We start from the raw sequence: 18,659 nt of genomic DNA, 5'->3' as shown, positions 1-18,659 counted from the left end.
CTGCTCCACCTATACCCAACCTTGTTGGAGTACAAACCAACCAAAATGTTGCCCAGGGAACTTACGAAACAACCTTCCCTGAATCTACCTCATCTGAGGTACCTGATCGACAGTCTCCTACTCATTCTGAGGTTGCTGCTCCACCTCCGCTTGATTCTAGAAGCCCAGGAGTACGTATGATTCAAACAACCACAGATTATCAAATTGACAAACCCTTACTTTGAACAGATTTTGAATCCCAAAAGAACAAAGAAAAACGACAATGGCTCTTAAGAACTTTCAATCTTGAACAACAAGCCTAAATCAGAACAAATTGGTATAATTTTATGACAAACCTTAAAACAAATGTTTTCTTCTTTACATATTTTGATATTTATGCTTAGGATAATAATGTTTACTATCCCTGGCATAATCAAGTATGTACTCAAACTACTTTATATAAATCCTGGACCCTTTATGATGGTCCAACTTCTAATGCTATCTATCCTCCGGTGGAAAATATCAAACACAACTACAAAGATAATGAAATAACTACTTCTCCGTTCAAAATTGCTGAACAAGAAGACCCAAACAGAAGACAAATTGAACAATTAAACTTTACAAATTTAAGTCTTCAAACCTGTAATCAACTATCTAGAGTTGAGAACCTTGTCCAACCAAAACTGATAGCCTCTTCATCAATGACACCTGCTCCGGTTCCAACTTCTGTCTCTTTATTCAAACCATAAAATATTCATCAAAAACATCAACTCACCCTTAACAAATCTTTTGTTCTAGATCAAATTAACCAACGTCTTACTATTCTTAATACTGCTGAAGCACATTTAAGTGATCCACAAACACCAGTCCAAAATCAGCCCTCGAATGAACCTTTAGCTGAATCAAACAATAGAGGTGTTCGCACCATCATAGGATGTTCTTCGGATACTTCCTTAAGTTCTGAAGAAGAAGACTTCCCAAAAATTAATCAAATTGGTCAAAGTTCAAACCAACACCCTGTCTTCCCTGACCTCCAACTTGAAGCTAGAGGAATTGCTCCTCAGGCTTCCTACCAAAGTGGAATCATCTATGAATGGAACATAGATGGTCTGTCTGAACATAATCTCATGAACAAACTCCAGGAGATGACCATGGTTAGCAACGCACATCGTATCAAAAATACACCTGATAGTACTATGGCTACCCTGTTTTGTTTCTGGTTTTACTGGCCAACTCAAAGGTTGGTGGGATTATGTCCTGACTGATGTCCAAAAAATAAAAATTTTAATGGTTGTTCAAATCACACCTGAAGGAGTTCCCCTTCTTGATGGTGAAGGTATTCCTATTGATGATGCTGTTAATACCCTTATTTTCAGTATTGTAAATTACTTTTAGGAAACCCTTCTCATCTTAAAGACAGAACAACTGAACAATTATCAAACCTTAGATGTAAGAAATTGCATGATTTTAAATGGTACAAAGACACTTTCTTAACCAAAGTCTTAACCAGACCTGATGCAAAACTTCCCTGTTGGAAAGAAAAATTCCTTACAGGATTGCCAACTTTATTTTCTGAAAAAATCAAACAACGCCTTAGGAAAGAAAATGATGGGATCATTCCCTATGATCAAATGTCCTATGGCCAAATAATTAGTCTAATTCATGAAGAAGGTCTTGCCCTCTGTACTGATATTAGATTAAAGAAACAAATTCATAAAGAAAACAAGTTTTACAAACGTGAGTTAGGAGGATTCTGCGAACAATTTGGTTTTCCTCCTCTCAGACCGCCAACAAAACATAAACACAAATCTTCTCACAAATATTATAAGAAATTCGATAAATCTAAAAAATATGTGTCTCACAGACCATTTACAACCCCTGAGTTTTACCATAAAACTCCTTCAAAGCCAAAGTATAACAAATACAGAAAGCCTTTCAAGGCACCTAAAAATCTCAAGGACCCAAAACCTGACAAATCTTCCCAAGGTTGTTTTCGGTGTGGCAAACATGGCCATATCGCCAAATTTTATAGAGTCTCAAATAAAATTAATTCTTTACAAATTTCTGAGCAAGATAAAACTCAAATTCTTGCTCTTTTCCAAGAAACTTCTTCATCCTCTTCTGAAGATGAAAATTACAAAATTAATCAAATTCAAGCCTCTAAACATAATTCTTCCAGTTCTTCCAATAATGTGAATTTCTAAGCCTATAATTGTGATTCTTGTACTATTGGTCTTAGCTGTGAGGACTGTGTTCCCAAATCTATCCGTATGCTCCGTGCATCACCTAATTCAAATATTTTTGATTATATTGATAGCTTAGCAGACCCAGAACAAAAGAAGGCCTGCCTTGAGCATCTTAGAAACAATGTTTCTACTCAAAATTCCCCTCAACCATACAATCTCCACCAGATAATGCAAAAATTCGATAAAATAGCAAAACCTCATATCCCCGACCATTCTGGTCGCATCAAATCCCTTGAAACTATTACTGCATCCTTGCAGTATGAAATAAAACAAATTAAACAACAAATAGCCCTCTTAAATAGACAACAAAACCAACAAGCTTCAACTTCAAACAATGAACCATTAATAAATCCTTTTTCCAATCAAGAACTTGTTGAACCAAACCCTACTATCCCCGGGTTTGTGGCTACCATAACTTGTCAAAATTGGTATGTCCGCGTAACCTTAGTTGTTAATGCCTCATTCAAATTTTCTTCCATTGCCTTAGTTGATTTTGGTGCAAATGCCAATTGTATCAACGAAGGTGTTATTCCAGCCCAGTTCTATGAACGAACTACCCAACGCCTTAACACAGCTAATGGATCTGGGTTAAATGTCCAATACAAACTATCAAATACCCATGTTTGTAACCAAGGTCTCTGTCTTCCACAAACTTTCATACTTGCAAAAGACCTTGACCAAACAATAATTCTTGGTCAACCTTTCTTAGAGAAAATCAAACCGTTCAAAATAACCCAAGATGGGATTTCCATAAAATTTCAAGGACAAAAAATTGTCTTCCCATTTTTACAAGCTCAAAATTCTAATAACCAAAATGTTAACAAAGTCAAACAACTAAACTTTCTCAAAGAAGAACTTCTCCATGAGAGAATTTTTGACTATCTTAAAAATCCCAAAACCATTCATCAAATTAACCAAATTAAATCAAAATTTGAATCCAATCTTTGCTCTAATGTTCCTGATGCCTTTTGGCACCGTAAGCAGGATATGGTCTCCCTACCTTATGCTACTGGGGTTTTCAGATCTTCAAATCCCCACCAAAGCACGTCCTGCCCAAATGAATCAAACCCTCCTCGAAACATGCAAAGAAGAGATTAATGATCTCTTAGCCAAAAAACTCATCCGACCTAGTACCTCTCCTTGGAGTTGTACAGCCTTTTATGTCAATAAGGCTACCGAAATACAACAAGTTACTCCCCGATTAGTCGTTAATTACAAACCCCTTGATGATGCCCTCCAATGGGTTAGATATCTAATCCCAAATCAAAAAGATCTTTTACAAAGAATTTATCAGGTAAAAATCTTTTCCAAATTTGATATGAAGTCTGGTTTTTGGCAAATCCAGATCCAAGAAAAGGATCGCTATAAAACTGCCTTCACAACCCCTTTTGGCTTATACGAATGGAATGTTATGCCATTCGGCCTCAAAAATAACCCAAGTGAATTTCAGAAAATTATGAATGACATCTTCAACTCTTATGGACAATTTACTATTGTTTATATTGATGATGTCCTGGTTTTCTCAAATTCTGTTGAACAACACTTCAAACACCTAAGGACTTTTTATCAAATTATTAAATCAAATGGTCTTGTTTTATCAAAAAGAAAAATGGAGTTCTTCCTCACCAAAGTTAGGTTTCTTGGCCAAATGATCGAAAAGGGTACCCTTACCCTATTGATCGAACCATTACTTTTGGTGAGAAATTCCCGGACCAAATCCTTGATAAAACCTAATTACAAAGATTCTTAGGAAGCCTAAATTACGTTCGTGATTTTCTTCCCCAAATCAGTAAGATTGTTGAACCTTTATACCTTCGTCTTAAAAAGAAACCAACTCCCTGGTCTCAGGCCCAAACTACGGCCGTTCAAACAATCAAAAAACTTGTTAAAGAAATCCCCTATTTATTTATTCCTAACCCTGAGGCATTTAAAATAGTCGAAACCGACGCCTCCGATATTGGATATGGAGGAATTCTTAAACAAAGACTTCCTGACAATAACAAAGAACAATTAGTTCAATTTACTTCTGGTATTTGGAATTCTGCTCAGAAGAATTACAGTACCATCAAAAAAGAAATCTTATCAATCGTTCTTTGCATACAAAAGTTTCAAAATACATTATTAAATAAACCATTTTTAGTTCGTGTTGATTGTAGCGCAGCTAAATATGTTTTACAAAATGATGGGCTCAATTTGGTCCTATGGTAGAAATCCTACCACAGCAAATCCAGGAATCTTTTCAAATATTCTGCCAAAATACAACACCCCAACCTCACCAACCTGATCTTCTCCGGTTCTTTCTCCACTGCCGTCTAGCATGGATATTGTTCTGGGAATACCAAATTTATGATTACCAGGTACATGACTGGGTTGCTTCAGTCCTTTGTCGGTCTTTCAATGTCAAATGGTGGGACAACTGTGACGTCTCTAAATGTGAACAGACGTCCCTAATCAAAAGCCTCACAGGTCTTCAACCTGTTCAAACAATCCAAAGCACCTCAAAGTCAAGCATCAAAAGTGAGAAGGAAGCCCTTCGCGCTCGACTAGCCATACTCGGATCCGACTCAGATAATGAAGACAAGGCTCCAGTGATGGTGCCTATAGTCTCAAATCCATCAAAGGATCTATTCCTGCCCATGAACTCTGTTATGGGCAAGATCCATATGAAGATGACCCTGATTTTGAGCCTGCTAGCTCCAAGGCATCCTCCTCTAGCAAATTCAAAGAAGTTACCCCCCGCCAATCCCACCGGATTGCAAAATCAAAATCTTCGTCGACCAAACCCTAAGTTTGGTCCATAACATTTGCTAGGACGGTCATAAACTAGCCGACGGGTGTAGTCGTAAAATCACACCTAGTCAAATAACCTCGGACGACCTATTGAGGAAAGGAGGTACTGTTACTATCCCAATTTAAAGGATAGTCCGGCCAATATCTGGCTCAAAAAAATAGGATACAAACCTCTTGATCAAACCAATACGGAGAACAGTGTCCCTGACACGTGGAATGCCGTGGTAAGATCATTGAAGATTCCAAATCTACTGTCAACAGCAAACTTATCAAAGATTCCAAATCATTTGTTGATAGCAACTCCAACTTTCGACGCCAACAGTTCCCCAAATATCGGCAGCAACTGTTCACTCCAAATACAAATTCAAGTGCACAGTTCCAAATAGTGACAAATGAAATGTCAAATAGTACCTAATTTGGTACAGTACCAAATGAAATCTAAATGTTACCCATATCCACATGTAATTCAAATGAGCCTCCTTACATTATAAAAGGAGCATCACCCCTTCTCCCAACACACTTGAAAATTTTACAACTCCTCAAACTTGTAAACTTAGAACTTAGAGAGATAAGCTCCGAAGCAAGCTGAGTCCTCACAAGTTCTTCCAAGATCTCTCCGAGCACCTCGCCGGTCTTCAACAACAGGCTCCGATCATCTCAAGTCTGATTGTCCTCCAAAGGTTAGCTACCCACAGCTCAAAGCCAACCTAACCTTCTTCTTCTCAGATCCTCCAACCCAAGCCTACCCAAACCAATCTCCAAATATTGTAAACTTTATTTTCAAATATATTATTTTCTTTGATTGCATTATTAGCTTTCTGCATTTGCATACAGTAGCTTCTTGTTCTATCATCAGATCAAAGCCTACAGTCGTGCCTCTTGATTCTGAAAGATAGATTTGTTTAAGCAGCTTTTTAATTTTGTGCAATTTCATATCCTTTACTTTAAGTTTATGGTTTTGTTCTTTCTTTGTTTATCTTTTTTGCATATATAGGACTGAGTAAGATATTACACCCATCTCAGTGTTAGTTTCCTTGCTGGATTGGAGTAAGGTATTGCACCTATCTCGTTCTGATTGCTATATAGAACCAGAAGATCCCTATTTCCGTGGATTTTAGCATACAGAACCGAATCCACCACTACCGTGGCTCTCGATCCTGTAAGTTCTAAGTTTACAAGTTTGAGGAGTTGTAAAATTTTCAAGTCTTATTTTTCAAGTGTTTTGGGAAGTGGGGTGATGCTCCTTTTATAATGTAAGGAGGCACATTTGAATTACATGTGGGTTTGGATTACATTTGGGTTTCATTTGGTACTGTACCAAATTAGGTACTATTTGACATTTCATTTATCACTATTTGGAACTGTGCACTTGAATTTGTATTTGAAGTGAACAGTTGCTGCCGACAATTGTAGAACTATTGGCGCTGAAAGTTGGAGTTGCTGTCAACAAATGATTTGGAATCTTTGATAAGATTGCTGTTGACAGTAGATTTGGAATCTTCAATGATCTTACCACGACATTCCACGTGTCAGGGACACTATTCTCCGTATTGGTTTGATCAAGAGGTTTGTATCTTATTTGTTTGAGCCGGATATTGGCCGGACTATCCTTTGACCTGGGATAGTAACAGTATCTCCTTTCCTTAATAGGTCGTCCGAGGTTATTTGACTAGGTGTGCTTTTACGACTACATCCGTCGGCTAGTTTATGACCATCCTAGCAGACGTTATGGACCAAACTTAGGGTTTGGTCGATGAAGACTTTGATTTTACAACCCAGTGGGACCGGCGGGCGGTAACTTCTTTGAATTTGCTGGAGGAGGATGCCTTGGAACTGGCGGGCTCAAAGTCAGGGTCATCCTCGTATGGATCTTGCCCATAGCAGAGTTCATGGGTAGGAATAGATCCTTTAATAGATTTGAGAATATAGGCACCGTCACTGGAGTCTTCATTGTCTTCATTGTCTGAGTCCGATCCGAGTTCGACTAGTCGGGTACGAAGGGCTTCCTTCTCACTTTTGATGCTTGATTTCAAGGTGCTTTGGATTGTTGGAACAGGTTGAAGACCTGTGAGGCTTTTGATTAGCGACGTCCGTTCACATTTAGAGACGTCACAGTTGTCCCACCATTTGACATTGAAAGATCGGCAGAGGACTGGAGCAACCCAGTCATGAACCTGGTAATCATAAATTTGATATTCCCAGAACAATATCCATGCGAGACGGCAGTGGAGAAAGAACCAGAGAAGATCATGTTGGTGAGGTTGGGGGGTTGTATTTTGGTAAAATATTTGAAAAGAATCTTGAATTTGAGGTGGTAGGATTTCTACTATAGGACCATTTGGGAAACCAGAGGGGAGTTTGGTTATTGAATCTGTACTCAAAACAGAAGAACCAAGAGTGACGGTTGATCCTATTTTGGAAACAAAAAGCTTTGTACCAAGCATCTTGGTAATCAAGGTATGTGAAATTTTGCGGGGAAAAGGTGTTTGAAAAGCTTCTTTGATTAAGGGGATGACTGCCCCAATCTTGAAGTGAAATAATTTTGCATATGGTTACAGTTGTATGTGTAACCAATGTTGGGTCATTTCTATCATAGTTGAGTTTAAATCTGACAGAGTCAGTTTCTACGAGGATATATTCGTAGAACTCTTGATTTTTTGCAGAAGCAGTGGAAAAGTGATGCCACCCTTTGTAGAAAATTTGTTGGGCCAACATGATGGGTGAGTCGGCATATTTGAACAGGGGCTCTTCAATAGTGAAGAGGTCTTCTTTGCATGGCTTTTCATGGTATTGGCTTTTAAGTTTGGAGCCTTGGGCTGTTTGAAGAGGTTTGGCTTGTGTAGTTTGTAGGCTAGAACTACCCTTATTTGTGGTTTGGATGGGACCAGCGGCTGAGATGGCTACTACAGCATGGAATATGGTTTATTTGTAGAGTTCGTCTGGGACTGGCTTCGAGGGACTATTTGGTGAGATGGAGCAGCAGAGGCTGCTGAGTTCCCATAGCTAGATTTGGTTTTGACAACAAAATTTGAGGAGGTGGACTCCTTAGGGGGAGCCATCATGATGAAGTTGATCTGAGGAGTCTGGCCTTATAGGAATTCACGGGTGAGAAAGTCAAGGACATAATTGGATTCTCCTTTAATATATTCTATTTTGATGCAAGGTTGGAAACATCATTTTGTAAAACATATTTGGCTGCGCTACAATCAACACAAACTAAAAATGGTTTATTTAATAATGTATTTTGAAATTTTTGTATGCAGAGAACAATAGATAGAATTTCTTTTTTGATGGTACTGTAATTCTTTTGAGCAGGATTCCAGATACCAGAAGTAAATTGGACTAATTGTTCTTTGTTACTACCAGGATCAGGAAGTCTTCGTTTGAGAATTCCTCCATATCCAATGTCTGAGGCGTCGGTTTCGACTATCTTAAAAGCCTCAGGATTAGGAATAAACAAACAGGGAATTTCTTTGACTAATTTTTTGATTGTTTGGATAGCCGTAGTTTGGGCCAAAGTCCAGGGAGTTGGTTTCTTTTTAAGCCGAAGGCATAAAGGTTCGGCAATATTGCTGATTTGGGGAAGAAAATCACGAACGTAATTTAGGCTTCCTAAGAATCTTTGTAATTGGATTTTATCAAGGATTTGATCGGGGAATTTTTCACCAAAACTGATGGCACAATCAATAGGGGTAAGGGTACCTTTTTCAATCAAATGACCAAGGAATCTGACTTTGGTGAGAAAGAATTCCATTTTTCTTTTGGATAAAAAAAGTCCATTTGTTTTAATAATTTGATAAAATATCCTTAGGTGTTTGAAGTGTTGTTTCACAGAATTTGAGAAAACCAGGACATCATCAATATAGACAATGGTGAATTGTCCATAAGGATTAAAAATATCATTCATGATTTTCTGAAATTCACTGGGGGCATTTTTGAGACCGAATGGCATAACAGTCCATTCATATAGGCCAAAGGGAGTTGTGAAGGCAATTTTGTAACGATCCTTTTCTTGGATTTGGATTTGCCAGAAACCATACTTCATATCAAATTTGGAAAAGATTTTTGCCTGATAAATTCTTTGTAAAAGGTCTTTTTGGTTTGGAATTGGGTATCTAACCCATTGGAGAGCATCATTAAGGGGTTTGTAATTAACAACTAACCTGGGAGTACCTCGTTAAATTTCGGCAACTTTGTTAACATAAAAAGCTGTACAACTCCAAGGAGAAGTACTAGGTCGAATGAGCTTTTTAGCCAGTAGGTCATTAATTTCTTTTTTGCAAGTCTCAAGGGGAGATTGGTTCATTTGGGCAGGTCATGCTTTAGTTGGGATTTGAAGGTCTAAAAATCCAAAAGCATAAGGTAGGGAGACCATATGCTGCTTACGGTGCCAAAAGGCATCAGGAAAATCAAAACAAAGTTTGGATTCAAATTTTGTTTTAATTTAATTAATATGATGAATGGTTTTGGGATTTTTAAGGTGATCAGAGATCCTTTCATGGAGAAGCTCTGTTTTGAGAAAATTTAATTGTTTAATTTTATTAACACTTTGGTTATCAGAATTTTGGGCTTGTAAGAATGGGAAGACAATCTTTTGTCCTTGGAATTTTGTGGAAATCCCATTCTGGGTTATTTTAAAAGGTTTGATTTTCTCTAAAAAAGGTTGACCAAGAATTATTGTTTGGTCAAGGTCTTTTTCAAGTATGAAAGTTTGAGGAAGACAGAGACCTTCGTTACAAACATGGGTATTTGATAGTTTGTATTGGACATTTAACCCAGATCCATTAGCTGTGTTAAGGTGTTGGGTAGTTCGTTCATAAAACTGGGTTGGAATAGCACCTTCGTTGATACAATTGGCATTTGCACTAGAATCAACTAAGGCAATGACAGAAAATTTGAATGAGGCATTAACAACTAAGGTTATGCGGACATACCAATTTTGACATGTTATGGTAGCCACAAAACCAAGGATAGTAGGGTTTGGTTCTTGATTGGCAAAAGGATTTACTAATGGTTCATTGTTTGATGTTGAAGCCTACTGGTTTTGTTGTCGACTTAAGCAGGCTAACTGTTGTTTGATGTGTTTAATTTCGTACTACAAGGATGCAGTGGTTGTTTCAAGGTTTTTAATTCGACCAGAATGGTCGGGAATATGAGGCTTTGGTATTTTATCGAAATTTTGCATAATTTGGTGGAGATTGTATGGTTGAGGGGAATTTTGAGTAGAAACATTGTTTCTAAGATGTTCAAGGCAGGCCTTCTTTTGTTCTGGGTCTGCTAAGCTATCGATATAATCAAAAATATCTGAATTAGGTGATGCACGGAGCATCCGGACAGATTTGGAAACACAATCTTCATAGCTAAGGCCAATAATACAAGAATCACAAGTACAGGCTTGAAAATTCTCATTATTGGATGAACTGGAAGTATGTTCAAAGGCTTGAATTTGATTAATTTTGTAATTTTCATCTCCAGAAGAAGAAGATGAAGAAGTTTCTTGGAAAAGGGCAAGGATTTGAGTTTTATCTTGCCTAGAAATTTGTAAAGAATTAATTTTATTTGAGACTCTACAAAATTTGACGATATGGCCAGGTTTGCCACACCGAAAACAATCTTGAGAAGATTTGTCAGGTTTTGGGTCCTTGAGATTTTTAGGTGCCTTGAAAGGCTTTCTGTATTTGTTATACTTTGGCTTTGGAGGAGTTTTATGGTAAAACTCAGGGGTTGTAAATGTTCTGTGAGACACATATTTTTTAGATTTATGGAATTTCTTATAATATTTGTGAGAAGATTTGTGTTTATGTTTTGTTGGCGGTCTGAGAGGAGGAAAACCAAATTGTTCGCAGATCCTCCTAACTCACGTTTGTAAAACTTGTTTTCTTTATGTATTTGTTTCTTTAATCTAATATCAGTACAGTGGGCAAGACCTTCTTCATGAATTAGACTAATTATTTGGCCATAGGACATTTGTTCATAGGGAATGATCCCATCATTTTCTTTCCTAAGGCGTTGTTTGATTTTTTCAGAAAATAAAGTTGGCAATCCTGTAAGGATTCGGTTTATTTCTTTGCAGATTTCTTTTCTTTTGAGTAATCATTTTATTTCTTAAGTTTTTCGACACGGTATATGCCTTTGGACTCTTGGGAAAAGTGGCAGAAGAGTGTAAGACCACGTTTGTGCCCAAGTTATGTTGGAAATACCATCCTAAAACTTAGATCTAGGAGGTTACCCCAAGACTAAGGATTCTCAAATTATGAATCGTTTATCCCGCTCCATGTCTGTGAGATCGGCAGGTGAGGAGAGCACAAGTCCTAACGTGCTCGATTATGATGAACAAACAACAAGAATTAACCGAAGACTTCAAAGCTGGGATATGCCCAAAATTTCAAGAAATGATCTCTATGATCGAGACTGGTTCGGACTCGAAACAGTCAATACCGTAGAACAAACTTTTAATTTTACCCCTCAAGTTTCTAACACCAGTATCCGTTCTATTTCCCAAGATTTAGACGGATTAGTTTCCATTCGGTTTAACCGACAAGCACGCCCTCCTTTTTATCAAAACTCAAGAAGGTCATGCCTTTCTTTTTGATAAAACGAGACCATTTGATTTAATAATTTGATAAAAAGTCTTTAGGTGTTTGAAGTGTTGTTCAACAGAATTTGAGAAAACCAGGACATCATCAATATAAACAATGGTAAATTGTCCATAAGAGTTGAAGATGTCATTCATACCATAATCCCACCAACCTTTGAGTTGGCCAGTAAAACCAGAAACAAGCATGGTAGCCACAACACTATCAGGTGTATTTTTGATACGATGTGCGTTGCTAACCATGGTCATCTCCTAGAGTTTGTTCATGAGATTATGTTCAGACAGACCATCTATGTTCCATTCATAGATGATTCCACTTTGGTAGGAAGCCTGAGGAGTAATTCCTCTAGCTTCAATTTGGAGGTCAGGGAAGACCGGGTGTTGGTTTGAACTTTGACCAATTTGATTAATTTTTGGGAAGTCTTCTTCTTCAGAACTTGAGGAAGTGTCTGAAGAACATCCTATGATGGTGCGAACACCTCTATTGTTTGATTCAGCCGAAGGTTCTCAAATCCTTGCTCTTTTTCAAGAAACTTCTTCATCCTCTTCTGAAGATGAAAATTACAAACTTAATCAAATTCAAGCCTCTGAACATAATTCTTCCAGTTCTTCCAATAATGAGAATTTTCAAGCTTGCAATTGTGATTCTTGTATTATTGGTCTTAGCTGTGAAGATTGTGTTCCCAAATCTGTCCGGATGCTCCGTGCATCACCAAATTCAAATATTTTTATTATATCGATAGCTTAGCAGACCCAGAGCAAAGAAGGCCTACCTTGAGCATTTTAGAAACAATGTTTCTACTCAAAATTCCCCTCAACCATACAATCTCCACCAAATAATGAAAAAATTCGACAAATTAACAAAACCTCATTTCCCCGATCATTCTGGTCGTATCAAATCTCTTGAAACTACCACTGCATCTTTGCAGTATGAGATAAAACAAATCAAACAACAAATAGCCTTCTTGAATCGACAACAAAACCAACAAGCTTCAACTTCAAATAATGAACCTCTGATAAATCCTTTTGCAAATCAAGAGCTTCCTGAACCAAACCCTACAATCCTTGGTTTTGTGGCTACCATAACTTGTCAAAATTGGTGTGTTCGCATAACCTTAGTTGTCAATACCTCATTCAAATTTTTGGCTATTGCCTTAGTTGATTCTGGTGCAAATGCCAATTCTATCAACGAAGGTGCTATTCCAACCCAGTTCTATGAACGAACTACCCAACGCCTTAATACGGCTAATGGATCTGGGTTGAATGTCCAGTACAAACTTTCAAATACCCATGTCTGCAACCAAGGCCTCTGCCTTCCCCAAACTTTCATCCTTGCAAAAGACTTGGACCAAACCATAATCCTTGGTCAACCTTTCTTAGAGAAAATCAAACCATTCAAAAGATATATATATATATATATATATGAGCAAGAGAATGCTACCCTCTTGGCACATGTATACCCTAGCACACGAGCCAATGAGAGGACATATGAAAGCATCTTTGGCACAAGGGCAGCACAATCTTTCCACATATGCTATATCTAAGTGTAAACATACGCAACCTTTTTTTCCGCTAAAAGGTCATGTATATTAAAGATGAAAAAAACTGTACAAGGATCCGAACTCAAGGAGAATACACAGAGACAAAAACAAAAACCTAGAAACCTCCCCCACCTACGGCATTGCCATCAACAGGAGAAGGGACTAGGCCCTAAAAAAAAGACCAACCGCAAATAGAATCTGAAACACGATCTACCCATTGCACCATTAGACAAAAACTGAAGCACCTCTGATGGCCACACCAAATTTGTTGTAGATACTTCCTTCTTAGCTGCCATATTTGTTAGAAAATCCGCTATGGGATTTGCCTTCCGATAGCAAATACCCCTAAGTTAAGAGAGAAGAAAAGACCACTTCTGCCATACAAACCACGGGACCAAACCCCTTTGCACCATAAGAACCACCGAGACCAAATCACATTCAATCCATAGCGAATCACACTGCATCTCCCTCACTCTTTCAATTCTTTCTATCAATGCATAAAATTCAGCTTGAAAACTAGAAGCATTCCCCAAAAAGGAACTGAAGAGCGAGACAACCTGAGCATTGCTGTCCCTTATCATACCACCTACCCCAGCTTTCCCTGGATTTCCCAACGATGAACCATCTCAATTTTACTTCCACCAACCTACCATTGGCGGCAGCCATAAAACTTCCCACACCCCCTTCACTCTTCGTCTTGGCACCACTGTGTTCAGCCTACTACACCTCTGATGATCCAATCATGATTTAATTCTATCACGTTTCCTAGGACCACGCCTTTTAATCAGATCAATAGTGGTCAGAAAGACCTAACTATAAGAGCAATCTACCCCTCTAACTCAACTCGAAGTCCTCTCCATCCATATAAACTATGGAACGAGAATCAACCCCGCCATCCATATCTAAGATAGACCAATGGCGCTGGACTTTTGGGACCACCAGTTAATGTGCTCTGAGAAATCTGCCCACTATTTTGGCCAACGAATTCCAAAAACCTCTATGAATGCACTCTATATAAAAACAACGCCATCACACTCCAAAAACAGATGAGGAATAGACTCCTCAGCCTTATTGCATAACTCGCACCTAGAAGGCAGGCATACCCCTTTTCTTTTCACCTTTTCATCACAAGGAAGCTTACCATGCATTAGCTTCCATCCAAACACTGACTGACGAGGCAACACATCTGACCCCCACACCACCTTTGCCCAACCCACCTTCGGTTTTCCACTTCTCAACGCCTCCCAAGCAGACCTTGTAGTGAAGGAGCCTAATGTAGATAGAGACCAGCAACATCTATCTTTCTGATCCAGCGGCAAATGGATACTACTGATTTCCCTGAATATTTGATTCAAGAAATCAGAAGAAACCCAAGGAAAACACCACTGATCGCCCAAAACAAAATCCGCAACCCTACATGTGCTCTGATAGAAACGAGATAGGGGAAGAGGAGAGAGCTCCACAATAGAATGGGGACCCAACCATCTATCTTGCCAAAACAAAATATCCTCACCATTCCCCACCATCCAACGCTTAGATGTAGAGACAAAATTCCACATCTTTGCTATGCCTTTTAACACTGAAGATGATTTATACCCCCTCCTGAGATTTTCCCCTTCATCCACAAACCTCGCCCGCAAGAACTTGCTAAAAACTGTCTCTTCATGCTTCATCTACCACTCGAGTTTACTAAGACCCGCACAATTCACCTCCCTCAATCTACTGATTCCTAATCCCCCTTCTGCCTTAGACCTACAAACATCCTCCCATCCTCCTGTTTCACCGTTATTTTCTTAACCGTGTCAATCTCCCCTGACCATAGAAAATTCCTTATCCAACATTCCACGGTTTTAATCACAGATTCAGGCCACCAATAAACTGAAAATTTGTGAATTGGCATACCAGAGATCACAGACCAAATCAACTCCATGCGACCTGCCATAGAGAACAGTTTGCCCCTCCACCCTTGTAAGCGAGCCTTAATCTTGTCCATCGAAAGGAGCAACCTTTCCTTCTTGACTGACCCGGTAAACATACGCAACTTGATAGCATTCTTTCTTCCTATATATAAAGTTATCTTTGTCTATCATTTGATTTAAGATGAGAAAGAAAAGTATAAGGAAACGAAAGCAAATAATAGTCTTGAATGACATTGAATCACAATGGTATGACTCTATGTGTGGTTGTTTAATGATTTCATACTTACGTAGCTATGGACAATCTGGTAATTCTCTGCAAATTTTAAATGCATTTTACAGAAAACGACGTAGGCTGACGACATCATTTTCGTACTATAAATCTCCCATTACTCTTCATCACTGAAGGCAACCACAAACATGGCTTTATGCAACCCAACTGTGCTGGAATCCCTCTCCTTCAATCTCTTATCCTTTCTGTTCCTCACTTTGCTCCTTGCTTCTTCCTACTCCTACGCCTTGAATTCCATCAGCACTAGCCCCGTAGACCAAGCTGATGCTCTCCTCAAATGGAAAGCTACTCTCAACAACCAAACCCAATCTGTTCTCCATTCATGGATGCTACTTGGTTCTAATGCCACCAATTCCTCTCTGCGATCTGACTCATGGTGCGGTTGGATTGGAATTGCTTGCAATCAAAGGGGAAGCATCACTGAAATCAACTTACCAAGTATGGGCTCGCAAGGTATGGTTGAGAACTTCCCCTTTCCCTCATTTTCTACTCTTACGAGTCTGAATGTCACTAATAATTCATTTCTTGGCACTGTTCCATCCAACATTGCTAACCTTTCTGTTATCAACTACCTTGATCTGTCCATAAATCAGTTCTCTGGCTTAGTTCCATCTGAAATCTGCTTACTTACCAGTCTTAAAATCTTGTATCTTGATCAGAATAATTTCAGTGGATCCATACCTTACAGAATGGGAAGATTGAAAGACCTTACTATTCTGACCATGTACTCCAACAACCTCTCTGGTTTCATACCTGAATCTCTAGGTAATTTGAGCTATCTGCATGAGCTCTTTTTGTACCAAAACAATCTCATTGGTTCAATCCCTACATCAATAGGCAAGTTGAGAGAACTGTACATTCTATACCTCTACCGAAATCAACTTTCAGGTCCCATTCCCCAGGAATTAGGAAATTTGACACAGCTCAGGTCGTTAAGCCTGGAAAATAATAATCTGATTGGTTCCATCCCTCAAGAAATAGGAAATTTGAAGTCCCTTACTGACCTATACTTGCCCAAGAACAATTTCAATGGTTCAATCCCTGCCTCTTTAGGTAATTTGAGAAACCTAACCACTTTATCCCTCTATCAGAATCAACTCTCTGGTAGGATTCCTTTAGAAATAGGTAATTTGACAAGTCTGACTGACCTAGATCTGCCCCTCAATAATCTAACCGGATGCATCCCTACCACTTTGGGAAACCTAAAGAAGCTCACCAATTTGAACCTACTGAAAAATCAACTTTCTGGATCAATCCCTGAAGAAATAGGAAATCTTACCAATTTGGCTAACCTGCAATTGGGAGATAACCATTTCTCAGGTAGTCTCCCACAAGGCCTATGCATGAGTGGATCACTTGAAAACTTCACTGCATTCAACAACCATATCATAGGTCTTATTCCAAAGGGCTTCAAAAATTGCACAGGCTTGTTTAGAGTTCGACTTGACAATAACCAAATTGGTGCAAACTTATCAGAAGACTTTGGGGTTTATGAAAATTTGAATTACATTGATTTGAGCAATAATCAAATGCATGGTGAACTTTCATCAACCTGGGGCCAATGCCAAAACCTTCAAGCTCTAAAGATGGCAGGGAATAATATTACTGGGAAGATACCTCGGGAGCTTGGGTTGTTAAGTCAACTGCATACTCTTGACCTTTCTTCAAATTACCTGGTGGGAGAAATTCCTAAGGAATTCGGTGAGTTGACATCTTTACTAAATCTGAGTCTGAGTGGCAACCAACTTTCTGGCAGTTTACCATTAGAAGTTGGAAGGCTATATAGCCTGACAAATCTTGACTTGTCAACAAACGGTTTGAGCGGACAAATACCAAAAGAAATAGGGAACTGCTCCAACTTATTATATCTGGATTTAAGCAACAACAATTTGAATGGAAGCATTCCCCCTCAAATTGGCAATCTGGTTTACCTTCAAATTCTATTGGATCTTAGTCAAAACAAGCTCAGTGGAGAGATACTGTCGCAGTTTAAAAATTTAGGAAACTTAGAAAAGTTAAATCTCTCCCACAATCAACTCTCAGGTTCAATTTTTTCTGCATTCGATGGAATGTCTAGCTTGACATCCATTGATGTATCTTACAATGAGTTTGTGAGTCCACTTCCGAACAACAAAGCCTTCCAAAATGCTACAATAGAAGCTTTAAGAAACAACACAGCACTGTGTGGCAATGCAAGTGGTATGCAACCTTGCAAATCCCCCTTGTCGAAAGGAGAAAATGGGAAATCAGACCACAAAATCCTGATTGCTGTCTTGGTTCCATTATTAGGTGTGCTATTTCTTCTGTTTGCTTTTGTCATAGCTAATGTGGTCCACCGAAGGGTACGAATCGTTGAGACAAAGCAAAGAACAACAGCCCATGCTACGGATTTATTTTCAATATGGAATTATGATGGAAGAATAGTATATCAAGAAATTATTGAAGCAACTGAGGATTTTGATGCCAAATATTGCATTGGGACGGGAGGATATGGAAGTGTATACATAGCAATGCTATCAACAGATCAAGTAGTAGCTGTCAAAAAGATTCACCAATCCTTACAAGATGAGTGTGAGAATGCCACCATACAAACATTTAGAAATGAGATTTGTGCCTTGACAAAACTGCGACACCGAAACATTGTAAAACTATATGGTTTTTGTTCATTTGCACAGCACTCTCTTTTAGTTTATGAGTATTTTGAGAGAGGAAGTTTGGCTAAGGTCCTCAACAATGGTGAGCTTGCTTTAGAAATGGATTGGATAAGAAGGGTCAATGTTATTAAAGACGTGGCAAGTGCTTTGTCTTACATGCACCATGATTGTTCACCACCAATCATTCACCGTGACATATCGAGCAATAACATTTTGTTGGATGAAGATTATGAGGCATGTGTGTCCGACTTTGGCACTGCTAGACTTCTAAAGCCTGATTCATCCAATTGGACTTCTCAAGTGGGGACGCGTGGATATGTTGCTCCAGGTAATAGGATTCACCATTGTTGAGGCAGTGCTTGCATGAAATATTTTACTTCAATATCTTAGAACTAATTCTTCATTTTTTTCTATTCAATATTATTACTTGGTGGGACTTTATAATTGATCAGATTTCATCCATCAAGACATTTTTATCATTAGTTTGGAATAATTTTTTCATTATCATAATCTTCAAAATTGAGTAAGTCCCAATAACATAAATTTTGAATTTAATTGATACTTTCCTTAATTAATGAGTTAGTTACTATTAGATTTTAAGTTTTAGAAATCTAATTAAAGGATTTTTTTTTATTATTATTATTTT

The 18,659-nt window shown here is 38.4% G+C and overlaps 1 protein-coding gene across 1 annotated transcript; it reads left to right on the top strand.

The window, feature by feature from the left end:
• The first annotated feature begins 15,487 nt into the window (after nt 1-15,487).
• Nucleotides 15,488-18,054, top strand: LOC122063686 (MDIS1-interacting receptor like kinase 2-like). The gene is made up of 2 exons (XM_042627415.1): nt 15,488-17,930; nt 18,035-18,054. The coding sequence occupies exons 1-2, from the start codon at nt 15,488-15,490 to the stop codon at nt 18,052-18,054; spliced, it is 2,463 nt and encodes an 820-aa protein (XP_042483349.1).
• The last annotated feature ends 605 nt before the right edge of the window (nt 18,055-18,659 follow it).

The sequence above is a fragment of the Macadamia integrifolia genome, chromosome 1 (genome assembly GCF_013358625.1).
Source record: "Macadamia integrifolia cultivar HAES 741 chromosome 1, SCU_Mint_v3, whole genome shotgun sequence".
NCBI classification, from domain to species: domain Eukaryota; kingdom Viridiplantae; phylum Streptophyta; class Magnoliopsida; order Proteales; family Proteaceae; genus Macadamia; species Macadamia integrifolia.
Note: the sequence above shows the minus strand (reverse complement) of the source record. Positions and strands in the feature narration are given on the sequence as shown.

Coding starts and splice junctions, on each gene's coding strand:
- LOC122063686 (XM_042627415.1), top strand. CDS start 15,488: ATGGCTTTATGCAACCCAACTGTGCTGGAATCCCTCTCCTTCAATCTC. Junction 17,931..18,034: donor CCAATCCTTACAAGATGAGT/GTGAGAATGCCA, acceptor TCATTTGCACAG/CACTCTCTTTTAGTTTATGA.